Raw genomic sequence first — 13,740 nt, forward strand, 5'->3', positions numbered from 1 at the left:
AAAATATTAAAAGTCATAAAATATGAATATATTATTGCTTCAAATAAAAAAACTACAATAACTTTAAACCCCAAAAGGGGCCAAATTGGCCCCTCCGACTTTCTAGTGTTAAATGTTCTCTAGTACTCTGTTAGCAAAAAGGTATAAACAGGATGTGGGTTCAATATACAGGGTGTAGCAAAAGGTTAGGTCATTAATTAAATCATATATTCTGGGACCACAAATCTAACTTACCTTATTACAAATGTGCACAAAAAAAAGTTACAGCCCTCCGGTAGTAGTCGGGCCGTTGGAAAGAATCAACATTTTATCCTTTTCCGTGATAACTTGAAACATTTTGCAACATAACTTTCCATTCATTGACGTTTTAAACTTCAAACTGATAGTACGAAGTAAAATCTACTCTTAGTAAAAATTAACATTTTTAGCTCAAAAAGTATTATTTAAACTTTCATACGAGTTGAAAAAGTAACAGTTGTTGTCAGTGAATAAAATTGTATACCTATTTATATAGGTAAACTTTAAAATTTTAGTGAAAAGTCAATTAAGAAGACAAGTGTATTCTGACAACTAATAAATATCGGTCCCCGATGGGGGACAAAACTACACAACCGACGTCTTTTGTGACGACAGATGCTGATATGGATAACAGTATTTTAATTTCAAGTGTTACTAGTAATAATCCAAGTGATAGTAACCTCCAGAAAACAAAGCAGTTGGAACCGAAAACTTTCAATATTCTTTCAGATAAGTACAATGTACAAAATATTTGGGTATACATAGAAAGCACTGAAAATAATGTAGGAAAATTGCATGCAATGACAGTTGCCCATATCCTTTTTAAAAAATTTAAACTTAATAACATTTTGGAAATTAAGAGTATAGGCAGAAACCGGATTAAGGTTTTATTAAAATCATTATTAGAAGCAAATAATTTAGTTAAACATCCCCTCCTAAAGTCAGAAAATTTAAAAGCATTTATTCCAAATCACTTACTTGAAATTAAAGGGTTAGTAAGAGATGTTGATACTCGTTACGATATCAACTATCTTATGGAAAATATAGAATCACACTCACGCGTCACTAATATCTACAGATTAAATAGAAAAGTCCAAAAAGAAGACAGAACAGTTGAATTTGTACCAAAAAAAACTATTGTTGTTACTTTTGAGGGGAATATTTTACCTGATCGAGTAGCTTTTAATAGAGTCTTTTTTCCTGTCGAACAATTTGTAGGAAGAGTGACCCAATGCTTCAAATGTTTTAAATTTGGGCATGTATCTAAGCAGTGTAACAGTACTGAAGAAAAGTGTATCAATTGTGGAGAAATTAAAGACGATAAACATAATTGTGATAAAAATTTAACTTTTTGTATACACTGTAAAAGCAAAGATCATGTTTCTATCTCAAAAAAGTGTCCCTCTTACGATAATCAAAAAAAAATTAAAAATATAATGATACAGCAAAAAACCTCCTTTAAAGAAGCTAAAGAAATTTCTGAAAACTCCTTATCCAGTCTAGTAAATCACAACTCTTTTTCACCGCTAACAAATTATGACCAAAATTTTCCAGTTCTTCCTAACAACCATCGTATGTCATTATCACAACCTAATCAAATTCCTAAAAATACCAATTGCAATCAAAATAATTTCCTTTCCCAACCCAATCCTGTAAGCTTTAGTCCTCCAATGAAAAAGAAGAGAAAATCAAACTCTCCCACTATCCAGTCACCTATCCATGAACCATTATTTCCATTCTCCTTTGGACCTTCACAACCTTTGCCGATAAATTCAAATAAACCAAACTACGCTTGTTTGGAAACCAAGAAGAGTAGTATAGCTAGCAACCTATCCATTTTTATCGTGGACTTTTTAAATAAAATTCTTTCAAGTAACAATAGACAACCTATTGATATTAAATTAATTACAAGTAGCATAGAACAGGTATTGGAGGATACTTTGAAAAACCAATAAAATGCCCAAAACACGCAATTTAAATATAATGCAATGGAATGCACGTTCTGCTATAGCTAACAAAAATAGTCTGGTACAATTTCTTTATGATAAAAATATTGACATTGCTATTATAAGTGAAACTTGGTTCAAAAGAAATCAAAAATATAGTTTTAGTGGTTACAATATAGTCCGCAATGACAGAAACGATGGCTACGCTGGTGTGGCAATTTTGGTACACAAATCTCTTCGTTTTGTTGAACATAACATCAATATAAATTACAATGAAAATATTTTAGTGTGTGCTATCCAAGTTAAATATGGAACTTTATTGTTAAATTTTTTATCTATTTATAAACCTCCAAAAATACAAACAAAATATGACGATTGGACTAAAATTTTTGAACAATTTGAGGGTCCTTTAATTATAGGTGGTGACTTTAATGCACACCACTCTATATGGGGTTGTCGTAATAATGATACCATAGGGTCACAACTTATAAATGTCGCAGATGATTTAAATTTAACAGTTTTAAATAATGGCGAACCTACAATTTTGAGACGTCCTGATCAACAAGATTCGGCTGTCGATGTAACTTTTTGTTCACCTGAATTGGTTAACAAGACATCTTGGAATGCCATTCCTGACACTCTAGGATCAAATCACTATGTCATATCTATAGAACTTCTTTTTGCAATTAATGAAAATGAAATATCTCCTAAAAATAAATGGAATATTAAAAAGCCAATTGGGCGTTATATACCTCTGCTATTCAAAATTTACACGATACAAACAATTTTCACTCGGATAATCTAATTGATAAGTACTCCTTCTTCATAAATAATATAAATACGGCTGCGGGAGCAGCTATACCCCAATATAAACTTTATAAATGTAAAAGGCACCCACCTCCTTGGTGGAATATTGATTGTGACAATATTATCAAACAACGAAAATTGGCTCTAATAAATTACAAGAAAAAAAGTAATTTTGAAAATTATGTTCAATATCAGGAGATTGCAGCTAGAACCAAAAAAACATTAAAAAGTATAGCCAAAAAGCATTGGATTGAATGGGTCTCTTCGCTCAATAAAAATACATCCGCTACAACTCTTTGGAATCAAGCTAAAAAACTTTACAGAAAACCGCTATCAAACATAAAATCTTTAGATCAGAAATGGATGGATGACTTTCTTATTAAAGTTGCACCCCCAACTGCGAACCCTCAAATAATTCCCAGCTCCATAGCATCAACCCCAGCTGATAAAAATCATTTTCTCTTAAAACCTTTTACTTACAATGAACTAATTTTCGCTATAAATAATCGTAAAGATAATAGTCCAGGATACGATCATATCAAATACTCCATGCTTTTAAACCTTCCAGAAGTAGCAAAACATTTTCTATTGGACCTTTTTAATCGTATAGTTCAAGACAATTCTGACGTAAATATTTTTAAAGACATAATTGTTATTCCGATTCTAAAGCCTACAAAAGATCCAAATTCAGCCGAATCTTATCGACCCATTTCTCTTTTTTCGTGTGTATTTAAAACTTTGGAACGTATGTTAAAAAACAGACTAGAATGGTGGGTCCATACTAAAAAGTTACTACCAAACAATCAATTTGGATACAGACGAGGATGTGGAGCTTTAGATGCTTTAGCTACACTTGTAGCGGACATACAGGGTAATTTTTCTAGAAATAATTATTTGCCTACTTTATCACTAGATATAGAAGGCGCTTATGACAGTGTGTGTTTACCTCGATTAAAAGACAAAATGATCAATCAGTTTCAAATACCCATAAAACTAGCACAAACTATTCTTAATTTCTACACTGATAGACGCCTATACGTTAGAAACCATAAAAATGAACTTCTTGGACCACGTTATAATAGTTGGGGATTACCTCAGGGATCAGTCTTAAGCCCTTTTCTTTTTAATCTGTATACTGCTGATTTTCATAGCCTTAATGCACCAAGTATTACTTACAAAACAATCCAATATGCGGATGACTTCCTCATATATACAGAAAGGACAAAATATGAACCCTCCCTTACAATCTTAAGAAAATTACATGAATTTTTCTCAAAATGGTTTTGTGAAAATGGTTTTAATTTATCCACTAGTAAATCTAATGTTTGTATTTTTTCACAACATAATATTCCTAACACAAATACTATTTTATTAAATGGCCAAACTTTAAATTTCTGCAAGTCAATAAAGTATCTAGGCATGTTTCTAGATCAAAAGCTAACTTGGAAATTACACATCGAGTATATGCTTGACAAAAGCAATAAAGGTCTAAACTTTTTAAAATCCATTTCTAAAACTTGGTGGGGAGCTGATGTAGAAACAGCTTTACTATTTTACAAATCTTACATCAGATCTATTCTGGACTATGGATGTATACTTTATGGATCAGCAAGTAAACAAATTTTAAATAAAATTGATGTATTTCAACGTACTGTTCTACGTATCTGTATGGGAGCAATGAAGTCTACTCCAATAGCACCATTGCATGTTGAAGCTTTAGAACCTCCCTTGAATTTTAGAAGAGATTATCTGAGTGAAAAATTTGTTGTGAAAATTACATGTATCAATAATTCATTATATTCTAGCATAAGCTCACTAAACACAGATGATCTAACAAACAGTTACTGGACTCATAAAAATACACCAACCCTGTGTACAGCCTTTAGAACCATGTGCAACAATAAGTATATCAACAATATCAACAACCTTGATACTAACGACTATTTCGCATTTTTTTATGAACCTGATATACATATACCTACATATTATAATAGTTCATTATTAGATTTATGCATCTTGAATTCCTGTATAGACAAATGGCCCAAAGCAACTGTAATCTATACAGATGCATCCAAAACATCGGAAGGGACCGGATGTGCTTTCTACATTCCATCTAAGTCAACAGAAAAAATGTTCAAATTACCTTCTAATTGCTCAATTTTTAGTGCAGAAGCAATTGCAATTCTTGAATCCTTGATATATTTCGATAGTTTAAACAATAATTCAGTGTTAATAATATCCGATTCATTGTCAGTTTTATTATCTCTCAAAAATTCAAAATTACCCAATTATAATTCTAATCCTTTCATTTACCAAATTAAGAACATGCTTGTCAAGCTTAAAAATAAAAATAAAACTACTAATTTTATTTGGGTAAAAGCTCATGTTGGTATAAAATATAATGAGCATGTTGATTCTTTAGCTAAAGCTGCAATAACCTCTTCAGCTGAAATTGTACCAGAGGAGAGAATTTGTATTCCTGACACTTTTTGTATCTCTAAAAGAAATCAAATAGATCGTTGGAAAACTTATTGGCAAACTTTTTGTAACCACTCAACAACACAATATATTTATATACAACCACAAATTCCAAATTCGAGATGGTTTAAGAAATTTAGTAACATCCGTAAATATATAACAACCTTAATAAGATTGAGATTTGGTCATGCTTGTTATCCTACTCATCTTGCTAAAATCAAAATTTACAATTCAGACTTATGTGAAACATGTCAAGAACAAGGAGATCTTAATCATATTTTTTTTAACTGTTCCAAATATATTCAGCATACAGGAACTCTTTTAACCCGCCGTTACACGCGTCTTCTATTGTGACGTGGTTGCACGCGTATGAGCGTCGCCCTCACCTACAAAAATTCGACTTATTTCGAGGAAGAGTGAATGTCAACATGTATAAATATAAAATGGGTTGTACTCACATATTATAGAAACTCTCGTAAACCAATTTTTTTTATTAATTTAACAAGACAAAAGTAAAGATAATATAGATCAAAAGCAAGTTTTCTTAATTTTCAATTTCAGCAAGCCACTGAAGAAATTAACGTTCTTTACGCGAATTCATTTTACTAAAAATACAAATTAAAATTAAAAACTGTTCTGAAGCTATTTCTTTGTGGCATTTATGTAATTAACTATTAATATTTTGTATTTTGATAACGACCTCCGAGGTGGAATTCGAAACGTCAATAAAATCAATTTTTCAAGTTAAATTGTGGCTTATTTCCCAATTAGAATAGGTAAATTTAAAAATGGGTCCTTAACCAGTGGTGCACCTAGAATTTTCCTCTGGGGTGAGGGGGGTTTGCTTGGGCACCGAAAGTTTTTTGTATTATTTGTGAAAGACAGGTTACATTTTCCTACTTTCTTTTATATATATTTCTATATGCTCTGGGTGGGATTTTAACCCCCAAACCCCCCTCGATGTGCCAATGTTCCTAACCTAATCCAAACAATAATATTTTAATTAAACCTACCTAAATATTAAATAAAAACCTAAAAGTTTCTTTGAGATAATAGAAACGTGATTTCACTGTGATTGCACGCGCAGTGAGGAATTCCCTCACTTGAAGAGGGATGTCTCTTCTTTCAACTATCACACAGCACACTGGCCGCCTGAAATATTCTATAACTTTTTCATACCCTCTCATAAACCATGCTAAAGGCATTCCTGGGTGCTTAAGGTTATCGTATTAGTTTACACAATTTCATTGGTTATAAACAAATATGGTGAGGAATTTCCTCATAGCGCGTGTAATGGCGGGTTAAGCAGCTTGCAAACGCTGCAAATATTTCCTCCGTACCAAATAAATAACCTATTGGCTACTAATGACAAAAGAGTATATGATTGTCTAATCAAATTTATACATAGTACAAATGTATGTCTGTAATCAATTTTAGCCAATCTCGTTAACCTTTTTTTTTTACCCAATTGTCTATTTTCCCTCCTTTTCCCTATTTATAGTAATGTCTTTTAGTAATTTTTAAGAGGTTTTTTTTTCTTTTGACTATTTTGATCTGTTTGCAATAGTAGGTATAGATAGACACTTTTTTATTTAGTATTAAGTAAATTAGAATAATATGTTTTTCTTTTTAATAATTTGTATGGTTTAATAGTTTTTTTGTATTAGTATTAATTATTATCAAGTTGTATCTGGCTAAATAGCTAAGTGCTAAAGTCACAAATAAAAAAAAAAAAAAAACTTTCCATTCGTAAGTGCTCTGAGGAAGATTGTAGTAATGCGTAAATATTTTTTTTATTTAATTTTTTTTGTGCAATTTATTGCTTTGGTGAGAACCAATTAACTTTAAAATTGTTAGAAATAGATATTTTTAACATAAAAAGTAAATAAAAATATTATAAAATAAACATTTGTTTTAAATTCGTATTTAAATTTATATTCCTAGATTTAATCTAATCGCGCGACTGCTTACGTGACAGAAGTGAGCATAACTGTTCCATGGTTAACGAACAGTCTACAAAATGAAAATTGATTATTTCTATTATATCGAAAAATTTTAGAGATTTTATATTGACGGATATGTGGATTTTCCCATACCGGGAACATGTTTAAAAAAAAACAGTGAAATTTGTTCCACCCCCTCCAAATGTTTGTGTACGACCCAATTAAATCATTGTTGTGGTACCATTAGTTAAAACATAGTGTTTTGAGTTTTTAAAACTTTATATCAATATATCAATCTTGGTCCAATACTATTTAAATGCATTCATTTTTTTTAATCCTTAGAAAACTGATAGATAAATATTTTTGAAAAATTTAAACGCAGTATGAAAAATTACATTATTACTGAGGGCCGAAAGTCCCTTAGAATAAACAAAAAGTTTCTTTTAATTAAATATTTGAAGTTAAAAATCACACTAAATTTTATCTTTTTTTCACCCCTGTAACCTACTAATATAGACTAGATGTAACCTACTAATACAGGGACTTTCATTCGGCCCTAGGTAATAATGTAATCTTTCATTCTCTGTTTAAATTTTTCAAAAATACTAGTTTTCTCAGGATTCGAAAAAAAATGAACGCATATAAGTAGCATTGGACCAATATTTTGCGCTTATGTTTTCGTTCAAAGTTTAAAATATTCGACAAAATCTCCAAAGCACTGGCGTGAACTTTGCAATATCTATATGTGTGCCTATATGTTAAAACTCATTAAAATAAAAACACCCGTAACTAGAATATTATATGTAGTTATTAAGGTACCAAGGGTTATTATAAGGATAATAACGCTTGAGGTCAATGGTGTATATACCGAGGGCTTTTGGCCCGAGGGATATACGCTGACCGAAAGCGTTATTATCTATAATACCCGTGGTGACTTCAACGTTTAATGTCCGACTAAATTATTCTTTATAAGTGTTCAAAAAATTGGAATGTATTTTGAATTAATTAGTTTTCAAATAAGTACATTTACCAGCAATAGTCGTAACGTAATTGTGGTAACCATAGTTTTACTAAGGTTGTTATTTGTCAACTTTACAGTATTTAACTAGTTAATTAAATTTAATGCCCTATGGCGTTATTTTTCAAAATACCGCCCTAGGGCATTATATCATACTTAACCGACATCGAAATCATGTCATTATTTGTCAAATAATATACCAGTTGGATATTAAATATTTTTATTGTTTTCACCAATTTCGAAAAATGTGAAAATGTTGAGTTATCCATGTCCGTCTCTCCGTCCGTCCGTCCGTCTCTCCGTCCGTCCGTCCGTCTCTCCGTCCGTCTGTCTGTCCGTTAACTCAACACCTCCGTCATTATACCAGGTAGAATGACAAATAAGGAGTCAAATGAAAGCTTATAATACAAAGATGGAATTAAAGGTGAGAAATTTGACTTAGGCGGTCTGTCCGTCTGTCCGTCCGACCGCGAGCATAACTCCTCCATCACTATACCAGGTAGAATGACAAATGAGGTGCCAAATGAAAGCTTATAATCCAAAAATGGTACTAAAGGTGAGAAATCTGACCTAGGCTGTCTGCCCGTCTGTCCGTCCGACCGCGAACATAACTCCTTCGTCACTATACCAAATAGAATGACAAATGAGATGTCGAATGAAAGCTTATAATATGAGGATGGTACTAAAGCTGAGAAATTTCATCCTTTATGCATTTCATCTTTCATCATTTACCTATGCATTTTAAGCTTTCTACTGGGATTTGGTCTGGACCTACTGCTAGTACTGCTTTACCATTTTTGTTGTTTTTTAATGCCGATTTAATTTCCTCTTTTAATATCTTTAAAACCATAAATCGTCTTCTACTTCGACTTCCATTTGCTCTGTTCTATTGTCTATGAACAATTTTTTATTTATTTATTCTGTCCAACTCTTTAATTATTTTTCTTTAGTATCTATTCCACATAAGTTACCCGTTTGTATCTTTTAGTATTCTCGGTTTTCTTTTTCGGTTGTTTTGAATTAATTTTTTAATTTTTTTATGTGTATTAAAACTATCGTTTCTTTTCTGGAGTTTTTCTATTTCTGCTGATTGCTCTTTTAACCATTGTTATATTGCCTGCTTAATTTTGGATTTTTTTTGTTTATTAATATTTTTATACAACTGATTATCTTTGTTTTTATGTTGACGTCTTTCTTCAATTACATCTAAGATTTCCTCCGTCATCCATTTTTTCTTTTTGTATCTTGTCGGTGTCAGAATTTATTTTTGACTTTTATCTATTTATGTCTCTATTAATAATCATTCTGTCTCCGTTTCAATATTTTGCAGATTTTTTTCTTTAACATTCATTAATCGGTTGTTGATTTCATATGTGAGGCGTTGTTTTATGAGTGGGTTTCTTAGTTCATCGCGTTTATTTTATCACGTTACTAGCAAAAAATTCCATAATTTTGCCACTCGCCCACTATATAGACCTAAGTGAATAATTTCTACCATTTTTGTTTCAGGATAACCAGTGCATGAGAATTAAAATTCTAGGAGATTGTTATTACTGCGTATCAGGACTGCCAGTTTCAAGACCAAACCATGCGTATAATTGCGTCAATATGGGCTTGCAAATGATAGAGGCAATACGGTAAGATAATATTTTATTAAAATATTATAAAACATTGTCATTGGGTAAATACTTAAATCTTCCATATGAATAGGGAGTCAGGTAGAACTAGGTAAGTATTGGGAGTATAAAAGAGGTGTACATCAGATATAGTCGTACAAAACTATAGAATGCAATGGTTGAATTGGCATACCTAAAAAAATAACTGCACCAACGCGAATATATACGTGTGTTTGAATGAAGTTTAAAGTTTATGTGAATGAAGTTTGTCAAACGTAGGAAAGAGTTTGAAAATTTTACAATCGCCATTCGGCGTTATGGCGATTAAGAGATTGAAAAATATTTTAATAAAGACAAATTGTGGCATATAAAAACAAAATGGCCGATAAAAATTGTAAATTGCAAATTGCATTAAAATGCCACAAGAAAATACCTTCTCAAAGAAATTAAGTTCTTTTTCTTCATGGACAATATCCACTGTCACCCTGAATAGCATGCTTGTGGCAACACAATACCAATCTCGCAAGTTCTTTAACCATGAGGTTCTTTTTCCTCCTGGACTGCGTTTGCCTGCTATTTTTTCTTTCATAATATCTTGCAGATAGATAGATTTATTTAACTACTTTACAAAAAAAAAAATTGTTTGTAGCAAGTCAAAATTACAAAGTCAAAATAAGGAATATAAAAATTACAAGGTATATAAAATCACAAGGTATATAAAACAGAAATATAAAACACAACTTATAAATATGTATCACAAACAAGAATATAGATTAACAAAAAATATTTTGTGTCACGGTAAGCATTTCAGTAGATGTTCTGCAATGAGTCATATATTCTTCCGAGCAATAAAAGCAATGTTTCAACAGATACCTTTTTATTACTTTTTTGAAACTGTTACAGCTTAGCTGTTTAATATCTTTTGGTAAAATATTGTAGTAGTTATAATTAAGACAATTTTTATCTGAAAGACGCAATCTAGAGCGATTTGTTCGTAAATAGTGACAGTATCGCGTATTGTGAACGTGAACATCAGACTGCTTTGTTAAATGGGACCTTTTTCTGTGAATTTCAGTCAGAACTTGATATATCAACAGAGTAGGTAGCGGCATAATTTTTAATTTGATGAAGAGAGGTCGGCAATGTTCCAGATAACTAACCCCTGCTAAAATCCGGATAGCTTTCTTTTGCATCCTGAAAATTTGAAGAGCATTTGTTGAATTGCCCCATAAGATTAATCCATAGCTTAGGTGTGAGTGAAATAAAGAAAAATATGTCACCTTCAATGTCTCAAAGTTGACAACCCTTGCTAGTTGACGAATAAGAAACAATGAACTAGACAGCTTCGCCTTTACTTGTGAAATATGAGCCGACCAGTTCAATCGATTGTCTATGGTTATTCCTAATAGTTTAGCAGTGTCTTTGTCATCTGGATCGCCATGTAAACCACTTGCAGATATAATCAAGTCCTGCGTTTTTTCAGTATTGAGTTTTAGTTTGTTCGCAGCAAACCATGTGCTAGATTTATCAGAGACTTCCTCGTAAGCCATTTTTAAATCCTCATTTTTATTACCTGATATTATGTATGTCGTATCATCCGCAAATTGTACTGATTTGTACGGAGATGTGAAATGAGGCAAATCGTTGACATATATAATGAATAAAAGAGGTCCCAAGACCGAACCTTGTGGGACTCCATGTTTTACGGGTCGAAAATCGGAGAGATAACCTTTAGACACTACAGCCTGGTGTCTACCACATAGGTACGAAGAGATAAGCTTAAGAGGGATACCTCTGATTCCATAATAGTTTAATTTGTGGAGCAAAATGTCATGTGAAACGCAGTCAAAAGCCTTCGACAAATCGCAGAGAGAAATTGCTATGCGATTGCCACGTTCAAGCCCCTCAATCACCTCGCTCACAATATTATATACCGCGTTTGTAGTAGAACGAGCACTTCTGAATCCATATTGCGAGTTGCTAAAATAACTTTTAGACTCAAAATAAGAATATAATTGTTGTTTGATCACCTTTTCAATCACTTTCCCGAATGTAGAAACAATGCTTATGGGTCTGTAATTGTCAGCTTTCGAGGAATCACCTTTTTTATAGATAGGTAGTACCTTTGAGTACTTTAGTGCTTCTGGAAATACTGCAGTTGATAAAATTAAGTTAATAAGATGAGTGAAAGGTGTTAAAACTATTTGGTAAGTTTCTTTTAAAATTTTGCTATTAATTTCGTGAACGTCCTTACAATTGGAATTATTAAGAGATTTAATTATTTGAGAGATCTCATCTTCCACAACGGGTCGGAAACAAAAGGACTTACTCGGGGAAGGATAGTTTCTGTAACTGAAGAGGATATCGTTATTAATAGTGGGAAGGGATGTAATTATATTCTCTGCGATTGTAATAAAAAATTGATTTATTTCGTCTGGAGATAGATCTGGTTGTACCGAACTGGATCTTGTATTGCCTCTTTCGAAGTTTAATATTTTCCAGCAGTCTCTAGGTTTATTATTGGAGTTAGTAATAAAACCAGAGTAAGCCGACTTTTTAGCATTTTGTAACTGCCGATTATATTCATATTTTTGTTGTTTATATAGTTTGAAAATATCGGGATCCTTAGTGACATCTGCAATGTGTTTAATGAGAGAAAGATTAGATCTGTAAGACCTTAATTCGTCATTAAACCATTGCACGGGTGTTATTTTAGCAGTTTGTCGTACTTTTTTTAATGGAAAAAACTTTAATATTAAGTTGTTATAAGTTTCAGTTAAAAAGAACATCAAGACATCGGGATCGTTACTGGTGTCATAGAAAAAGTCCATCTTTGTACTAGCTAGTGTATATTTAAGCTTCTGCAAACCAGAAGAAGTAATAGACCGTTGAAGTGATTGATTAGTGTCAACAACTTTAAGATCAGAATCAATAGATATAAATTGTGCTCGATGGTCAGAGAAACAAGGTTCAAATACGCCCACTCTGTAGATATTTTCAGAAAAGTTAGTCATAATGTTATCGATGCAACTACTGGATTGAGATGTGATTCTAGTATAATCGTTTATCGTTATTTCTAGACCAAAAGACATTAACAGATTTTGAATATCATAAGAAGAGTCAGATTTAATTTTAAAATTTATATTAAAATCCCCAAGTATAATCAGTTTGTCTGCTTTGTTAAGTAAGAATGCTATAACATTCTCAAAATTCACCAAGAACAAGTCACAGTCACCATTACCTGATCTGTATACAGTTAAAACATTGGTTCTCATTGAAGGTATATAAATTGCACAAAACTCTGAAGTTTGCTCTACGTTATATTCATTTAGATTAAGAGAAGAATACATAAGATTTTCTTTTACATAAATTGCAACGCCACCTTGCTTCTTTTCAACCCTACAGAAAAAGTTAGCTAGTGAAAAGCCGGAGATGTTAATTAATTTTAGATTTTCTTCACTTTGCCAGTGCTCTGAAAAACATATGACGTCATAGAACTTTTTATCCGCAAGAAAAGCATTGATCATATCGACTTTATTTGATATACACTGTAAATTGACATGAAACATGCTTACCGTGCCTTGTTGAATTAGGTTATTTTGAAAATTTGATGGAGGGTTAACGGTCGTTTCTTCATCCTTCATTTTATTTGAGTATGTGTTGGACGCTTCATAAAAAACCTGCTTACATAAGAGCCTACGGGCCATAGTTTTGGGTCCATCGCTAAACCAAAATGTTGTTCAAAAATTGAGACTTTAAAGGATGAATATATGTTGGGATGCTTAGCCGTTAAGGACGTACATATCACTTCTGGAAAGTGTTTTTCTAACATCTTCTTAAGATTATCTGCCGTTGTATGCTGGTTTACCCTAGTAACATGAAGATGACTAAATTTTGGGACACCACTGATTTCA

The 13,740-nt window shown here is 32.0% G+C and overlaps 1 protein-coding gene across 2 annotated transcripts in view; it reads left to right on the forward strand.

Annotated features, from left to right (window-relative positions):
- The window catches only part of LOC126881922 (adenylate cyclase type 2-like), an 860,562-nt gene that overhangs the window by 261,393 nt on the left and 585,429 nt on the right, over nt 1-13,740 (forward strand). For both annotated transcript variants that reach the window (XM_050646657.1, XM_050646658.1), the window contains exon 5: nt 9,720-9,847. In XM_050646657.1, coding sequence (XP_050502614.1) covers nt 9,720-9,847 — 128 coding nt within the window. The remainder of the gene's footprint in view (nt 1-9,719; nt 9,848-13,740) is intronic.

Source organism: Diabrotica virgifera, chromosome 3, assembly GCF_917563875.1.
Source record: "Diabrotica virgifera virgifera chromosome 3, PGI_DIABVI_V3a".
In the NCBI taxonomy this organism is placed as follows: Eukaryota; Metazoa; Arthropoda; class Insecta; order Coleoptera; family Chrysomelidae; genus Diabrotica; species Diabrotica virgifera.